The sequence below is a fragment of the Chroicocephalus ridibundus genome, chromosome 3 (assembly GCF_963924245.1).
Source record: "Chroicocephalus ridibundus chromosome 3, bChrRid1.1, whole genome shotgun sequence".
NCBI lineage: Eukaryota > Metazoa > Chordata > Aves > Charadriiformes > Laridae > Chroicocephalus > Chroicocephalus ridibundus.
This window is the reverse complement of record NC_086286.1, coordinates 118,093,603-118,106,792: the sequence shown is the minus strand read 5'-3', so window position 1 is coordinate 118,106,792 and position 13,190 is coordinate 118,093,603. Positions and strand designations below refer to the sequence as shown.

Here is a 13,190-nt window from a genome sequence, read left to right as displayed (position 1 = left end):
ACAGAATATATTGGTACACATGTATATGGTATTTATCTTTGGAAATCTGCACCACATGTTCTGCCTGTGCACTGTATAAAATATCTAACAATGTTCATTTTAGGTCCACGTATTTATATTTTCCCTAGTTAACACAGGCAGTGGCATAATCACCAAGTACAGAAAAGTTCTTTTCATACATCCCCATTTCCTGCTGTATCTGTTTTGTATAAAAATTGCTTGTGATACTGCTTTGTTTTCAGACTGCTTCAGCTTTGGCTGGTTTGCTAGAAGAAGATGTTCTTTCTTCGACTAATCGCTTTGCAGACAATGCTTGGCGAGGAGCCGAGGCTTACCATTTTTTCATACTTGCACAAAGACAGCTCTATAAAGGTTCTGTAGATGCAGCACTTAAAACAGGTAGGACTTTATTTTTAACGCTGTAAAGAAACTTTTCTAATTTTCCAGACCTGCACAGCACATCGTTTTATTTATAGTTGGCACACTTTTCTATTCTTGCTAGATCCATGGAATTCAAAACAAAACACATAATGAATTGAGTATAGCTACAGTCAAGATACCTGGAAAGTATTTTCTGAGAGACAATGCAAATCTAACTTATCAAACATTACTTGGTGAAATTGGACAATCTGTAGATGTGCTGTTGACTGTTTTGTTTCTTTCTTTAAATTTTAAGGCATGCCTGAATTTGTATCAGACCTCCCTGTAGAGCTTCATAAAAATACGTGGGAGTTAGAGAAGCAAATCGTGCCCTATACTTTGTCCAAGTAATGAAGGTCCATTTCAAATACTTCCAACATGTTTTAAAAAAAAGTGTCTCAAAAAGACACTTTAATTTCCCAGTCAAATCCCCTTATTTTTATTTATTTTTAAAAAGCGTTGAACCACACATCCTTCACAATCATGTCAATGAAAAGACATTGATTCATTGCGTCCAATTTTGTAAGATTAAATACTGTCTACTAGTAGTAAATACTTCATACAGATGCTTGCATTTCTCAGAAGACACGTAATAATTTCCTTGGGTTTTTTGTTTTTTTATTTCTTAGCTCTTCATTTGCGAGATTATGAAGACATTATCCCTGCAGTTGAAATCTATTCCCTTTTGGCACTCTGTGCATGTGCAAATAGAGCATTTGATATTTGTTCAAAAGCCTTCGCTAAACTAGAATCCTTGGAAACTCTTAGGCCAGAGCAGAGGCAACAGTATGAAGAGCTCGCTCTAGAGATATTCACGAGACATTGTCCGAAGTATAACAAAAAATCTGATCTGGATGATGTTCTCGAGAGGTGGGTTTGTATTTATGTGATACTGTAATAATACTAGCAATTTTTTTCTGCTATTGTATGTATTTTGAGTTTTGGCAGGTTTTGTGCGACCAAGTTAATTAGGTGCTTTGCAGCTTAAACCAAGCATTTGGCAAGAACAAGGCAGGTGCCGTCCAGTTTGCAGAAAGGGTAATACAACACTGTTCTGTTAGGGAGAATAGACACTGACTGTATCTGAGGAACGGGGCATAAAGATGTCACTTCATCTTAATTTGAAATGCATGTGGACAAAGCACAGGAGGTTTAGGACCTTCGATAAGGTGTCCCGTGCCATTAAAGTAATAATGTTACTGTTGGCATCACCATTGTGGTGTGATGCAAATGTCAACTAGTGAATGTTTAACCATTATTAACCAGTAAGTGTCCAGTGTTTTGTGAATTACCTAAATCTACGTGGTGTGAGAAGATGAGCGTGTCAGGTGAAAGTATTAGAATGTGGAGGGCACGCTCAAAGGGCAAGTCCTTGGAGCAGCAGTACCCACAGTGGTGTCTTTGACATGTTTCCTGCAAACAGCATGGAATTTACAAGCATGGAAACTGATTGTGAATCAATTTTTTTTTTTTTAATTAATAGGATTTTAACTTGTTTGATTTTACTTTGCAGATGTATTGAATCTCACTAGTGGCTTTCATGTTGACTCTTCAGAGGTGTAAATGTAATAGTAGTGCAGGTGTCGTAATGGGACCTTACCTTTGTATGGCCTTCACTCCTCCTTTTCACTTAATCTTTTGGATCTGGTGGTGCTGATTTGTCGACCGTCTGGTTCTGGGGGTGTGCATTCTCTTGTGTGAAGATTTACATACTTGGCTATGTCAACAGTGAAGTAATACATGACTTAATAACTTCTAATCAAGAAGTGTCGCATATCTGAAGAAAGAAGCTGTATTTTACAGATGAGCATCTCAAGTTTTGGAACTAGCTGTAGGCACACAATTAAATATTTATGCTGTTTTGCAAATTTCTACAAAACAAGTCTGTGTTGCTATTTTGAAACAATGTTTTTATTCTTTCAGCGTTATTTACTTTTTTTTTTTTTTTTTTAAACAGTGGAGATGGGAAACTTCCTGTGTGTGTTGCAACAGGAGAACCTATCCTGGAGTATCGATTCTGGATGTGCAGCGTATGTAAGCACTGCATGAAAGCCAAAGAAGCAAACAATTATAACTTCTGTCCTCTGTGCCACAGTACAGCATAGCAGAGGATAAAGGACTGCTTATCCTTGTATCTGTTATGTCTCCTAAAAATACTCTCTAAAATGTTACCAATGTACTACATTTTAAAATACAACTCAGGTACTGCATTGTAACAGATAGTGCCACTATTAGAGAAACACTTAAAAAAACCAAACCCACACCCCCAAGAGAAACCTTTACCACTTCCATCTATGTGAAGAAACAACTGTGTAACTGACTCAATTTTTGTTACATTTTTAATAAAGTGTTAAGGTAAAAGTATTATTTCCTAACTGTAAATTGAGCTTAGTTTCAACACCATGCGCATTGAATGTAGGTTCATCTTAATACCTTTTACTCTGAGCAAGCTCCATATTTTTTTTTTTTTTTTTTTTTTTTTTTTTGTAATTCCATAGGAAATTATTGGGTCTTCTCAAAATTCACAATTGTTGGAAGGAAGGAGTTCCTGAATTGAAATAATGCCACGGTAGCTGTGCTAATATTATTGTAGATGTTTTTTCTACTACTGTTTTTCCAGAGGGATGGTACCAGCTTAGGCTGACACCTCTGTGCCGTTTCCTTTTGCCGCCTGTATTTAGACCCACCCTGGCCATAAAGGGCTCGCCAGCATTTAGCCGTCGGTGCCGTTACTCTGTGTCTGGGCCCATGAGCTTTGGTGACGTCTTCAGCTGGTTAAGGAGAAACCTCCATGAACCTTCAACCTGGCATCTGCCAATGAGCCACTTTCCTCAAGCAGCTCCAAGCGAGCAGCTGCTGAGCGCCCTTTCCAGAGCTGAACCCTCATCCTTGTTACGCACCGAGGTTTGAGGACGCTGTTTCCCCTCGCCCTTGTGTTTTCCGGACGTGAGCCCAGAGCTCTCCTGGGGAGCGGTTGGCGCTGGGCAGCCGCCACCACGCGTGACGCGGGGGCTGTGCCCTCCTTTCCGCGAGGAGAGCGCCAGGCCTCCCTGCGCTGTCTCTCAGGGCAAGGAACGCCGCTCGCCCGACCGAGGCCGCGTAAGAATAAACACCGCTTTGTAGGGAAAATATTAAATACCCGCCCCTGCTCGTTGAGCTTCTTTTTCCTTTGTAGAAATGTGTGGTAGAGTGCTGTCACAGTGATGTAATTTCCGGGCTGTGGCAGTGACGTCATTTCCAGGCTGTACCAGTGATGTCACTCTAGACTATGCCAGTGATATCACTCCGGGCGAGGCCCGTGACGTCATTCCGCGCGTCACCAGCAGGCCCCGCGGTGGCGGGGGGAGGGGGCGGAGCACTGTGTTCGTCCCCTTCATGTGCCCGTGACGTAACGGCGCGCCAGGCCCGCGCCGACGTCACTGCCGGCGGCGCCGCCGCCATGTCGGGGGAGGCGGCGGAGCTGCTGTCGGCGGCGCAGGCGCATCTGTCGGCGCGGCGGCTGTCGGCGGCGGAGGAGCTCTACAGCCGCTTCATCGACCGCGGCCCCGCCGCCGGGTACGTGCCGGGGCTGGGGCGGGGGAGCGGCTAACGGCCCTAACGGCCGCTCTCCCTCTAATGGCCGCTCTCCCTCTCTCTTCCCCCGCCCAGCACCGGCCGCGACCTCGCCACGGCCCTCAACAACCGGGGACAGATCAAGTACTTTCGGGTGGAGTTCGCCGCCGCCATGGAGGACTACACGGCCGCCATCCAGTGCCAGCCCGGCTTCGAGGTGCCCTACTACAACCGGGGCCTGGTGCTCTACCGGCTGGGTACGGGCCGGGCCGCGGGGCCCCCGCCGCGCCGTCGGTCATGCCAGAGCCGCCTGGCCCGCGGCCCTTCCCCCGGGTGAGCCGGGGCAGGGCGAGCCGGGGCAGGGCGACCCGGGCCTGTGGGCAGAGCGGCGGGCCTTGACCCTGCCACCGGCCCCGGTACGGCTGCTCGCCTGCCCTCTCAGCGCGGCCGCAGGGCAGGGAGCGCTCCCGGGGCTGACCCACAGCCCAGAGCGCTGGTTTATCCCAGGATTCACCCGGAGCCGCAGGGTAATTCCCACCGATTTACCGATGGAGGCACCTGCCTGTCTCCGGCAGGAAAAGGCGTCACACACACAATAGGCAGAAATAAGCGGTCGAGATGGAGAGAGCGTTTTCTCAAGCGATCACAGGACATTACAGATATGAGTCTGCCCTGTGTATGCTTTCAGAGATCCCTATTTGCAGATGTGCTGCAGTCTCATTTGAAATGATACTATTCAGGGAAAAATAGGGGGGGAGTTGTGGTTTCGGTCTAGGAAAAATTTGCAACAGTCAATTCCAAATATTGCTGTTAAACCAAAGGTAAAGCATCTCTTAAGCAGGTGCAGCCATAGTGAGAGCAGCCTCCTGCACTGGGCTGTCAGTCATCCAGTTTGCTTCCCGGGTTTTGAATATGCCATAAGAAGATGACATCCCTGTTCCTTTTTGTTGTAGCTTGGCCATTGCAAAGCCAATGCAAAGTCCCCAGAAGGGACGAGAGAGAGCCCTAGGAGAACGGAGCTGGACCAAAGGCATCAGCTGGGAAGCAGTCTGTTCTCCAGTCTGTGTTCCAGGTTTAAGGCAGCCTGGCTGTTAGTTGCCCAAGCGTGGGCCTTTTGACTCCTTCCCTTGGAATAAGCTGGCTGAATTGAGCTTTAAGCCCATTTAAGTTTCAAAAATAGGCACTCGGGTTCTTGCTCTGAAGATCTTTGACTCCCACTTGGTACCCTAGAGAATCCAAATGTAGTGGGTCCTGTAAGTGCAGCTGCTAGTGAAAATGTTAGGAGTCATTCTTCACTTGTGGTTTTGTAAGTTTGAGCAGTTACAGAAAGATAATTCTTTTTTTTTTTTTTTTTTTTGGGACAGGATGCTTTGATGAGGCCATGAAAGATTTCAGGAAGGTACTAGAGTTAAACCCCCAGTTTGAAGACGCTGCATTGAGTCTAAAACAGGCTATTCTTGATAAAGAAGAAAAACAAAAGCGGGGTTATTGAAATTGCAGCTAGTGGTGTGAAAATGTTTTGCTAAGCATTTGTGTGATTTTTGTCATTGATGGATGAAGCACAAGATCATTTACATCTGTTATGACCTACGGAAGAAACCTCATTCTTGAGTAAATAAGTTAAAAATGGATTATGATGCAAAAGAAACTATTTTTTGGATGTTGTTAGTGTTGAGGAAAAGAACAATGTTAGGTTATGTGAGATACTTATACAGATTTTGTACAGAAGTACTTCATAAAGGGGTTGGAAGCTCAGTAACAGCTAATGAAGTCTAGTCGTTTCATTAAAACTGTCTTTGTACTCTTCCATAGATTGTTTTAAACAGTCTTTCGTGGGGAAGAAAAAGCAAACTGTATAAACCATTTAAATACTTAAGATTGGAGCATGTGAGAAGTACAGTGATTTAGCAGTGATAGTGTTTGTCCACATTTGTAAATTGTATTTAAGCTAAAAGTGCAATTGTTAATTATAAGGTGCTGTACTTCAGATGCTATGGTAACTGATTTTTCACTTCAGAGTGTTTCTGTATTAAGAAACGCTTAATGCAACCGGTAAGATATTTTTAGGTAACGCCATTTGTACCTTGCAGGAGGAACATGGTATAAGAATTCGATCCTTCGTACATTCATTCACTCCTGGAGGTAGTTTTACATTACATAAACAGGTAGGAACAGAGCATACTTATTTTTTTGTAATTCCACTGTAAAAGTATTGGACAGATGAATAATTGTGTGAATAAAAATGAACACGTACTTTTTTTATCTCATGATTGTCTATAAAGAGCTTATGGTAGAGAATGTAGTTGGGCTGTTCGCAGTAGGACTCGTGACTTTCTCCTTTTGTTGAAAAAGGCCGATTGCTTGAAAAATACGCTGTGAAATCTGATGGAGCTGGCTGGGAGTACCCAGGCAGCTTCACTTCTCAGGTGATGGGAGGGACCGTTGCTGAATCATCAATAAGAAAAACCCTTGCATGTTCATAGTTGTACAAGTTCTAATGAAAGAAATAGTCTTTGCCTTTATTTTTTTTTAAATAAATTATGCTAATGACAGTTCTGCTGCTTATGGTGAGTTTCTCCCTGGATGATCCTGGAGCCTGCACAAGTACAGAGCTTGCTTTAGGGTAAGTCACGAGAACGGACTTGGGCCTCTCAACAGCTTCCCTAGCCACATTCTGAGATCAGAAATTCTACAACAGCTGCAATGAGCAAATTTGGAGCAGGGGGCTGAGGCAGGGCTGCATTTACCTCTCTTGCTTCATGACCTTTGACAGCAGCAATTTTGAAGTTACATAAATTTGATGTATGATAGCAAAATGTAACCATTTACAGTTCGGAAAGCAGGCTGTGTTTGTTGGGGTGGTGTTTTTTTTTTTTTTCCCCCAAAGTTTAATTTTGGACTTTTTTGGATATATTAAGCATGTGCGTTGCTTCCATTTTTATATCTTAGTGCTCTGTTTCCAAAACAACATTTAAGTATATTTTTAAGGACTCAGCACTTTTCATGTCACCTCAGTCTCAAAAATTGAGAAATTTTACCAGCTCTTAATTGATGGTGGGAAGGTGAACTAGAACTAAGCCTGTTCCTGATTTAGCATGCCGAGGCAATTAGAGTATGAACAGTTGAATATAGAATCATAGAATGGTTAGAATTGGAAGGGACCTTAAAGATCATCTAGTTCCAACCCCCTGCCATGGGCAGGGACACCTCCCACTAGACCAGGTTGCTCAAAGCCCCATCCAGCCTGGCCTTGAACACTTCCAGGGATGGGGAATCCTGGGCAACCTGTTCCAGTGCCTCACCACCCTCACAGTAAAGAATTTTTTCCTAATATCTAATCTAAATCTCCCTTCAGTTTAAAATGGCTACCTCTCATCCTATCACCACGCTCCCTGATAAAAAGTCCCTCCCATCTTTCCTGTAGGTCCCCTTTAGGTACTCGAGGGACATTATAAGATCTCCCTGGAGCCTTCTCCAGGCGGAACAACCCCAACTCTCTCAACCTGTCCTCATAGGAGAGGTGTTCCAGCCCTCTGAGCATCTTCATGGCCCTCCTCTGGACTCGCTCCAGCAGGTCCATGTGATTCCTACGTTGGGGGCTCCAGAGCTGCATGCAGTACTTCAGGTGGAGTCTCACCAGAGCAGACGAGAGGGGCAGAATCACCTCCCTGAAACTGCTGGCCACACTGCTTTTGATGCAGACTAGGATGCAGTTGGCTTTCTGAGCTGCTCATCCACCAACACCCCGAAGTCCTTTTGCTCAGGGCTGCTCTCAGTCCATTCTCCACCTAGCCTGTATTTCTGCTTGGGATTGCCCCAACCCATGTGCAGGACCTTGCACTTGCCTTTGTTGAACTTCATGAGGCTGGTATGGGCCCATCTCTCAAGCCTGCCAAGGTCCCTCTGGATGGCATCCCAACCCGTCCCTTCAGCTTGTCGACCGCGCCACACAGCTTGGTGGTGTTAGCAAACTTGCTGAGGGTGCACTCAATCCCACTGTCCACGTAACCAACAAAGATGTTGAACACCACCAACCAGTCCCAGTACCGACCCCTGAGAAATGTCACTTGTCACTGGTCACCACTTGGACGTCAAGCTGTTGACCACGGCTCTTTGAGTGTGACCATCCAGCCTGTTCCTTATCCACCACGTGGTCCATCCATCAAATCCATGTCTTTCCAATTTGGACACAAGGATGTTGTGTGACAGTGTCAAATGCTTTGCACAAGCCCAGGTAGATGACGTCTGCTGGTCTCCCCTTATTGACCAATGCTGTAATGCTGTCTTAGATGGTCACCAAATTTGCCCTTGGTGAAGCCATGTTGGGTGTCACCAATCACCTTATTTTCCGTGTGTCTTAGCAGAGATTCCAGGAGGATCTGCTTATGATCTTGCCGGGCACAGAGGTGAGACTGGCTGGCCTGTACCTCCCCGGGTCTTCCTTTTTTCCCTTTTTGAAAATGGGGGTTATGTTTCCCCTTTTCCAGTCAGTGGGAACTTCACCAGACTGCCATGACTTCTCAAATATGATAGACAGTGGCTTGGCAACTTCATAGGCCCGTTCCCTCAGAACCCATGAGTGGATTTCATCAGGTCCCATGGACTTGTGTACCTTCAGGTTCCTTAGATGTTCTTGTACTTGATCTCCTACAGTGGGCGGTTCCTCATTCTCACTGTCCCTGCCTTTGCTTTCTGTGACTTGGACAGTGTGGTGTGAAGACCCGAGGCAAAAAAGTCACAGAGTACCTCAGCGTTCTCCATGTCCCGGGTGACCAGGAACATGACCTATGAAGTTTTACTTTGAGAGATCACAGATGTGGTTCTGCACAGAACACTGTTTAAATCACAGGATATAGATAAAAATCAAAAGATTAACAGCAAATAAATGTTTTAGAAAACAAAGATGCTATTAATAGTATCCCTCCTACTTCCCAGCTTGTGGTGTTTTGTGAGTGCTGCTCAATTACTCCGAATGCATTCACTGTTGGCACAGAGGTATCTCACTGGACTGGGAGCAATTTTGTCGCAGATTCTCCACAGTATTTCCTTCTCTCTCCTGTAAAAAGAAGAACTGTCATGGTGCATGTCGGCATAATTTGGAAATCTTTCAAGGTAATTTTTGGCCAGTAAGGTTCTCGCACACATTTTCCCTTTTCGCGTGCACGCATGAGTCAGTTCTTTGGCCTTACATCGTAAGACTAATTGGGGTTTTCAGTCTGAAATGATTAAATAGTATCGTGTGGTGTTCTTTCACTCAGGCCTGTTGAAAAAGTATGAACCACCGCTATTGATATAAAAAAAAAAATTGAAGAGGAGGATGTGTTTATAACTCCCCTTGTCCTGCAAGGTTTCCTGTTCGTAATCCTGTAAGAATTAAAAGCCTAATAGAGAGTAGTAAAATCCTTTTAATGTAGTGTTTCCACATGAAATTCAGACAACCTCTCAGCTGGTAAAAGGCGCAGGGGTTGTGTGCTTTGGATGCGTTGCCGTGCAGCGGTACGGTGGCTTTACACCTTCATTGGGCTTTAGGGGTTGTCTCTGCTTGAGAATTACAAACCTCTGTAGAGCGTCTGGGTCAATCCTGTCTGCCCGATCCATCGCCCTCGCGAAGCCTTTGCTGGTCAAAGTCGTGGCGCTGAACCAGCAAGTCCAGCAGGTGGTTGTTGCTAATGTACGTTGACTGCCTCTTTACTCTGGCCAGAAATGTTTCAGACGTGAATAATTCACAGCCGCTTTCCCAAGGCTTCCTACCTATAAACCTGCTCTCCAAGAGCCCTTGACTCTTTTCCTTCACACAGCTTTCACTGGCAGCCCCTCGTTTAGTTTGTTCCCCATCGCTGGGATTAATTTGGGAACAAGTAACAGTGTTCTCACCTGGCGATTTACCTTTAAACTTAGAAAAAATATGTGATTTCCTCAATACATTTCAGAATGTGTTTTTTTTTTTTCTTTTTTTTTCTTTTTTTTTCAGTATCTGGAACAACAGTCTCCAAGATCTTACTTGCTCAGAGAATCATAGAATCATAGTATCGTCTAGGTTGGAAGGCAAAGAATAGCATCATCACCCTCTGCTTTTCCCTAGGACCCTGTTTGTCCTTCTACTGCAACACAGGAGGAGGAGTTGTCACACCACTTGCAGCCTTTCCCTGGCTTTTGCAGAAAGGTAGGAAACGATGACAAAATCTCAGGTTAGCAGGGCACGGAGCAGTATGAGAAGTGTTTCATATATGTTTAGTGTGAGATACAGTGTGGGGAACAAGGAGAGCCATTCCGAAGGGAAGGCTGCGGCACGTTGAGGGGAAAGGGCTAGGTCGTCAAGTGGCCAGAATACGTTCCTCTTCCATGGAGGAACTCTTTCACCCCGAGTGAACAAGAGTGACAAATCAGCATTAAAAACCTGAAAATCTTTGGCTGTTACAACTAAGGACTGCGCTATGCACTGTCCTATTTAGTAGGTGACCTTGGCAAAAAATAAGTTAGTAGTGAAAGGTGCAGTATTCAAATTTTGTGGGGAGAGAACGCCTTCGTGTCAGTCAAGCTCAGCTATGCAGGTCGTGCTCTCCCCTGACTATCAGAAAGGGAAGGGTTTAGGAAGAGGCAAAAACAGTGTTCAAAACTGAAGATTGCTAGGAAAAGGATAATATTCTATATTCTTTTGTGTTAGCAGAGTATTGTTGGTCTGTCTAATCCTTTTAATAGAGGCAGAGGCTGGATCAGTTCGAACAGATTCGACCTCAGCCTGTGGCTTTCATGCGTGATGGAAGGGCTGGTTGCTTTTCATTAAAAAAGTTTGCTGTGAGGTCTGGTCAAGGTGGAGGCCCGCCTTGTTGTGGTGGGCGTGTTGGGATCCTGTGAGTTGAACTCTAGTCTGTTTCTGAAGATCAACTGTTTCCAAGATTTTCCTTGAAGGATCCCTTTGGTCCATGAGCAGGGATTGGATGCAGTCCCCAGCATCACTTCCTACAGCCCACGGTGATCAGGTTTTTCATCATTCACGTCTTTGCATTGAGCAATAAGCATGCGAAATGCACCTGAAGGATATCTTCATCTCCCAGCAAGGAACAGCTAGTCCAACCCTGTCGTAGACATTGCAACATTAGGTTTCAAGTCAGGTTCCTTCTTCTATGAAATAGGCTGATCCAAGATTCAGTGCTTTCCGGGCTTGTATAGGGACTCCTGTGTGCCTGTATCTGTGCATTTAACATCTCTCTCGCACCTTCCTAATTCGTTTTCTCTATGTTGGCTGAAAAATTAAGGCTTTTTTGACTATAGCGGTATGATCAGAGTGGTTTGTGAAAGCTTAATCCAAGGGTTTAAGCTGGTAGGCCTGAAAACTGAAATCTAGGACATGGGTTGAGTGCTGAAGTTCCAACTGCAGCACCTGGGAGGAGGGGGTAATCCCAGGAGAACCTAGATACGGAGCAATATGCCATGCAATAGCTTGGGCAAGACACCTTTGAAGCTAAACGATGAATGGCTAACCCTAACACACTTCATAGAATCATAGAACCATAGGGTTGGAAGGGACCCTGGAGGTCATCTAGTCCAACCCCCCTGCCACAGCAGGGTCACCTTAGAGCAGGTTGCACAGGAACGCGTCCAGGCGGGTTTGGAATGTCTCCAGAGATGGAGACTCCGCCACCTCTCTGGGCAGCCTGTTCCAGTGCTCTGCCACCCTCAAAGGAAAGAAGTTCCTCCTCATGTTTAGGTGGAACTTCCTATGCTCAAGTTTGTGCTCATTACCTCTTGTCATTTGTGTGACTGAGTGTAAAAAACATTATCTGCCATGAACAGCAACCAAGATTAGAGGAGGCAACCAAAGATGTGGAATTTCTCTGGCTTGCCTGTGAGAACGTGGGAACCTGAAATGCCTGTGGCAATGGGAGTGCAATTCTCTCTCATCTCTTCCCTTTCCCTCCCAATGTATTGAGCAGAGAAAGGTCTCCCCATCTGCTGGGTGGTGGGAGGACTGGTATGGAACACTACTGGACGCCTTCCTGGCTTCCCAGGGCAAAAAGGAAAGATCTGGCGTATCCCACTTACTGCAGAGGAGTCTGCCTGAATCTACTTTGCAAGACTGTAGAGCGAGTGAACCTTGGTGCCATAACACCAGACCTGATGCTCATCGCTGCGGAACTAGACAGTGTCCCATGAGCAGTGGGAAAAGAAGAGCTAGCATTTAGTCATCATGATTTAAACTTCATCCCAGTTTACAACTTTCAAAACGACTGCTTTTTAGATTAACAGGAAGTTAACCTAAACTAATGGGTTTGTTACCGTTAACGTTAAAAATGGGGAATGTTCTCTCTGGGAAGACGTGTGGGAGCAGTAAGCTTGCTTGGCTCTGCAGTGTTAGCTCCGGACAGTAGAGTGCACTGCTCATGCAGCAGAGAAGGCAGCATCCCCCGGGCTGCTGCTGGAGGGGGCCTTGGGATCCCACCACCCCTCCCCGCCCTCATTCCTTTTTACAAAACTTAATCCTTTGGTAGATACGGCTTTAAGACTACATTTATTCAGCAGTCATCACGGGCATGACTGCAGCCTCTGGGAAACGTGCCACGTCTATGCACTAACGGGCGTGCGTCACCCAGCCAGGCTGCGAGGACAGAGGCCGGGAGTTGCGCAGACCCACCGGGGACCGCACACGGCTGCGTTATTACCCCGTTATCGTCATCGGTGCGATTGCCCCCTCCTCACTGCCCTTGGACACCTACTCGTGCTGCAGGCACACCTTCAGTTACAGTGCAGGCGCGTCCTGAGAGTGACGACAGGTGGTCATGTGTCTGCTTTGTCCTTGATGTAATAGTAAATAACCCTTATAATTTTTATTCTCTTTAAAAAATATTTGCTGTGGGCACAGAAAACAAAATACCAGGTGAGTTGTCCTTTTTACTCATGTTAGAGCATCTGTCTTCTCCCGTTTTGTGGAGTTAGCCTTTTCCCTACTTGGGCAGGTGAGAGGAAAGTGAGGAACTAACAAGTTTCCAAGAAGCTCAGGTCAATGCAATGTTACAGACACAAATCTGCATTAATGAGAAAAAAAACACGTATGCCGTCATGTTGCATGTGGAAGAGGCCCGAAGTAGCAGATTGCTTGGCTCTTGGAAGCCAGTGTTGGTGTACCAGCTGGTTGCTGTTGCACATTAGCAAGGAGATGTTCTGCACTCTACATTACTTTTTATGTATTTTTATTGGACTTTTCAGATTTGCACTTTACA

At 45.5% G+C, this 13,190-nt stretch overlaps 2 protein-coding genes across 6 annotated transcripts in view; both read left to right on the top strand.

Annotated features, from left to right (window-relative positions):
* WDR35 (WD repeat domain 35) overlaps positions 1-3,136 on the top strand; it is a 43,255-nt gene extending 40,119 nt beyond the window's left edge. For 3 of the 4 annotated variants that reach the window (XM_063330530.1, XM_063330532.1, XM_063330529.1), the window contains 3 exons: positions 243-399; positions 1,050-1,290; positions 2,378-3,136. In XM_063330530.1, the coding sequence (XP_063186600.1) occupies positions 243-399; positions 1,050-1,290; positions 2,378-2,525 (546 nt within the window). In that variant the 3' untranslated portion in view covers positions 2,526-3,136. The other variant, XM_063330531.1, reaches the window with a different exon arrangement.
* Positions 3,137-3,673: 537 nt separating this feature from the next.
* TTC32 (tetratricopeptide repeat domain 32) lies at positions 3,674-6,225 on the top strand. Of its 2 annotated transcripts, none has more exons than XM_063330533.1 (3): positions 3,674-3,975; positions 4,069-4,229; positions 5,337-6,225. In XM_063330533.1, the coding sequence occupies exons 1-3, from the start codon at positions 3,689-3,691 to the stop codon at positions 5,462-5,464; spliced, it is 576 nt and encodes a 191-aa protein (XP_063186603.1). In that variant the 5' UTR covers positions 3,674-3,688; the 3' UTR covers positions 5,465-6,225. The 2 variants fall into 2 exon arrangements, with proteins under 2 accessions (XP_063186603.1, XP_063186604.1); XM_063330534.1 differs by having other exon boundaries at positions 4,069-4,305; positions 5,337-5,476.
* The last annotated feature ends 6,965 nt before the right edge of the window (positions 6,226-13,190 follow it).

What these genes read in the sequence shown, in the direction of transcription:
- TTC32 (XM_063330533.1), top strand. Translation starts at nt 3,689, where the DNA reads ATGCCAGTGATATCACTCCGGGCGAGGCCCGTGACGTCATTCCGCGCG. An exon ending in GACCGCGGCCCCGCCGCCGG is followed by an intron (nt 3,976 to 4,068) that starts GTACGTGCCGGG and finishes TCCCCCGCCCAG; the next exon opens with CACCGGCCGCGACCTCGCCA. An exon ending in CCTGGTGCTCTACCGGCTGG is followed by an intron (nt 4,230 to 5,336) that starts GTACGGGCCGGG and finishes TTTTTGGGACAG; the next exon opens with GATGCTTTGATGAGGCCATG.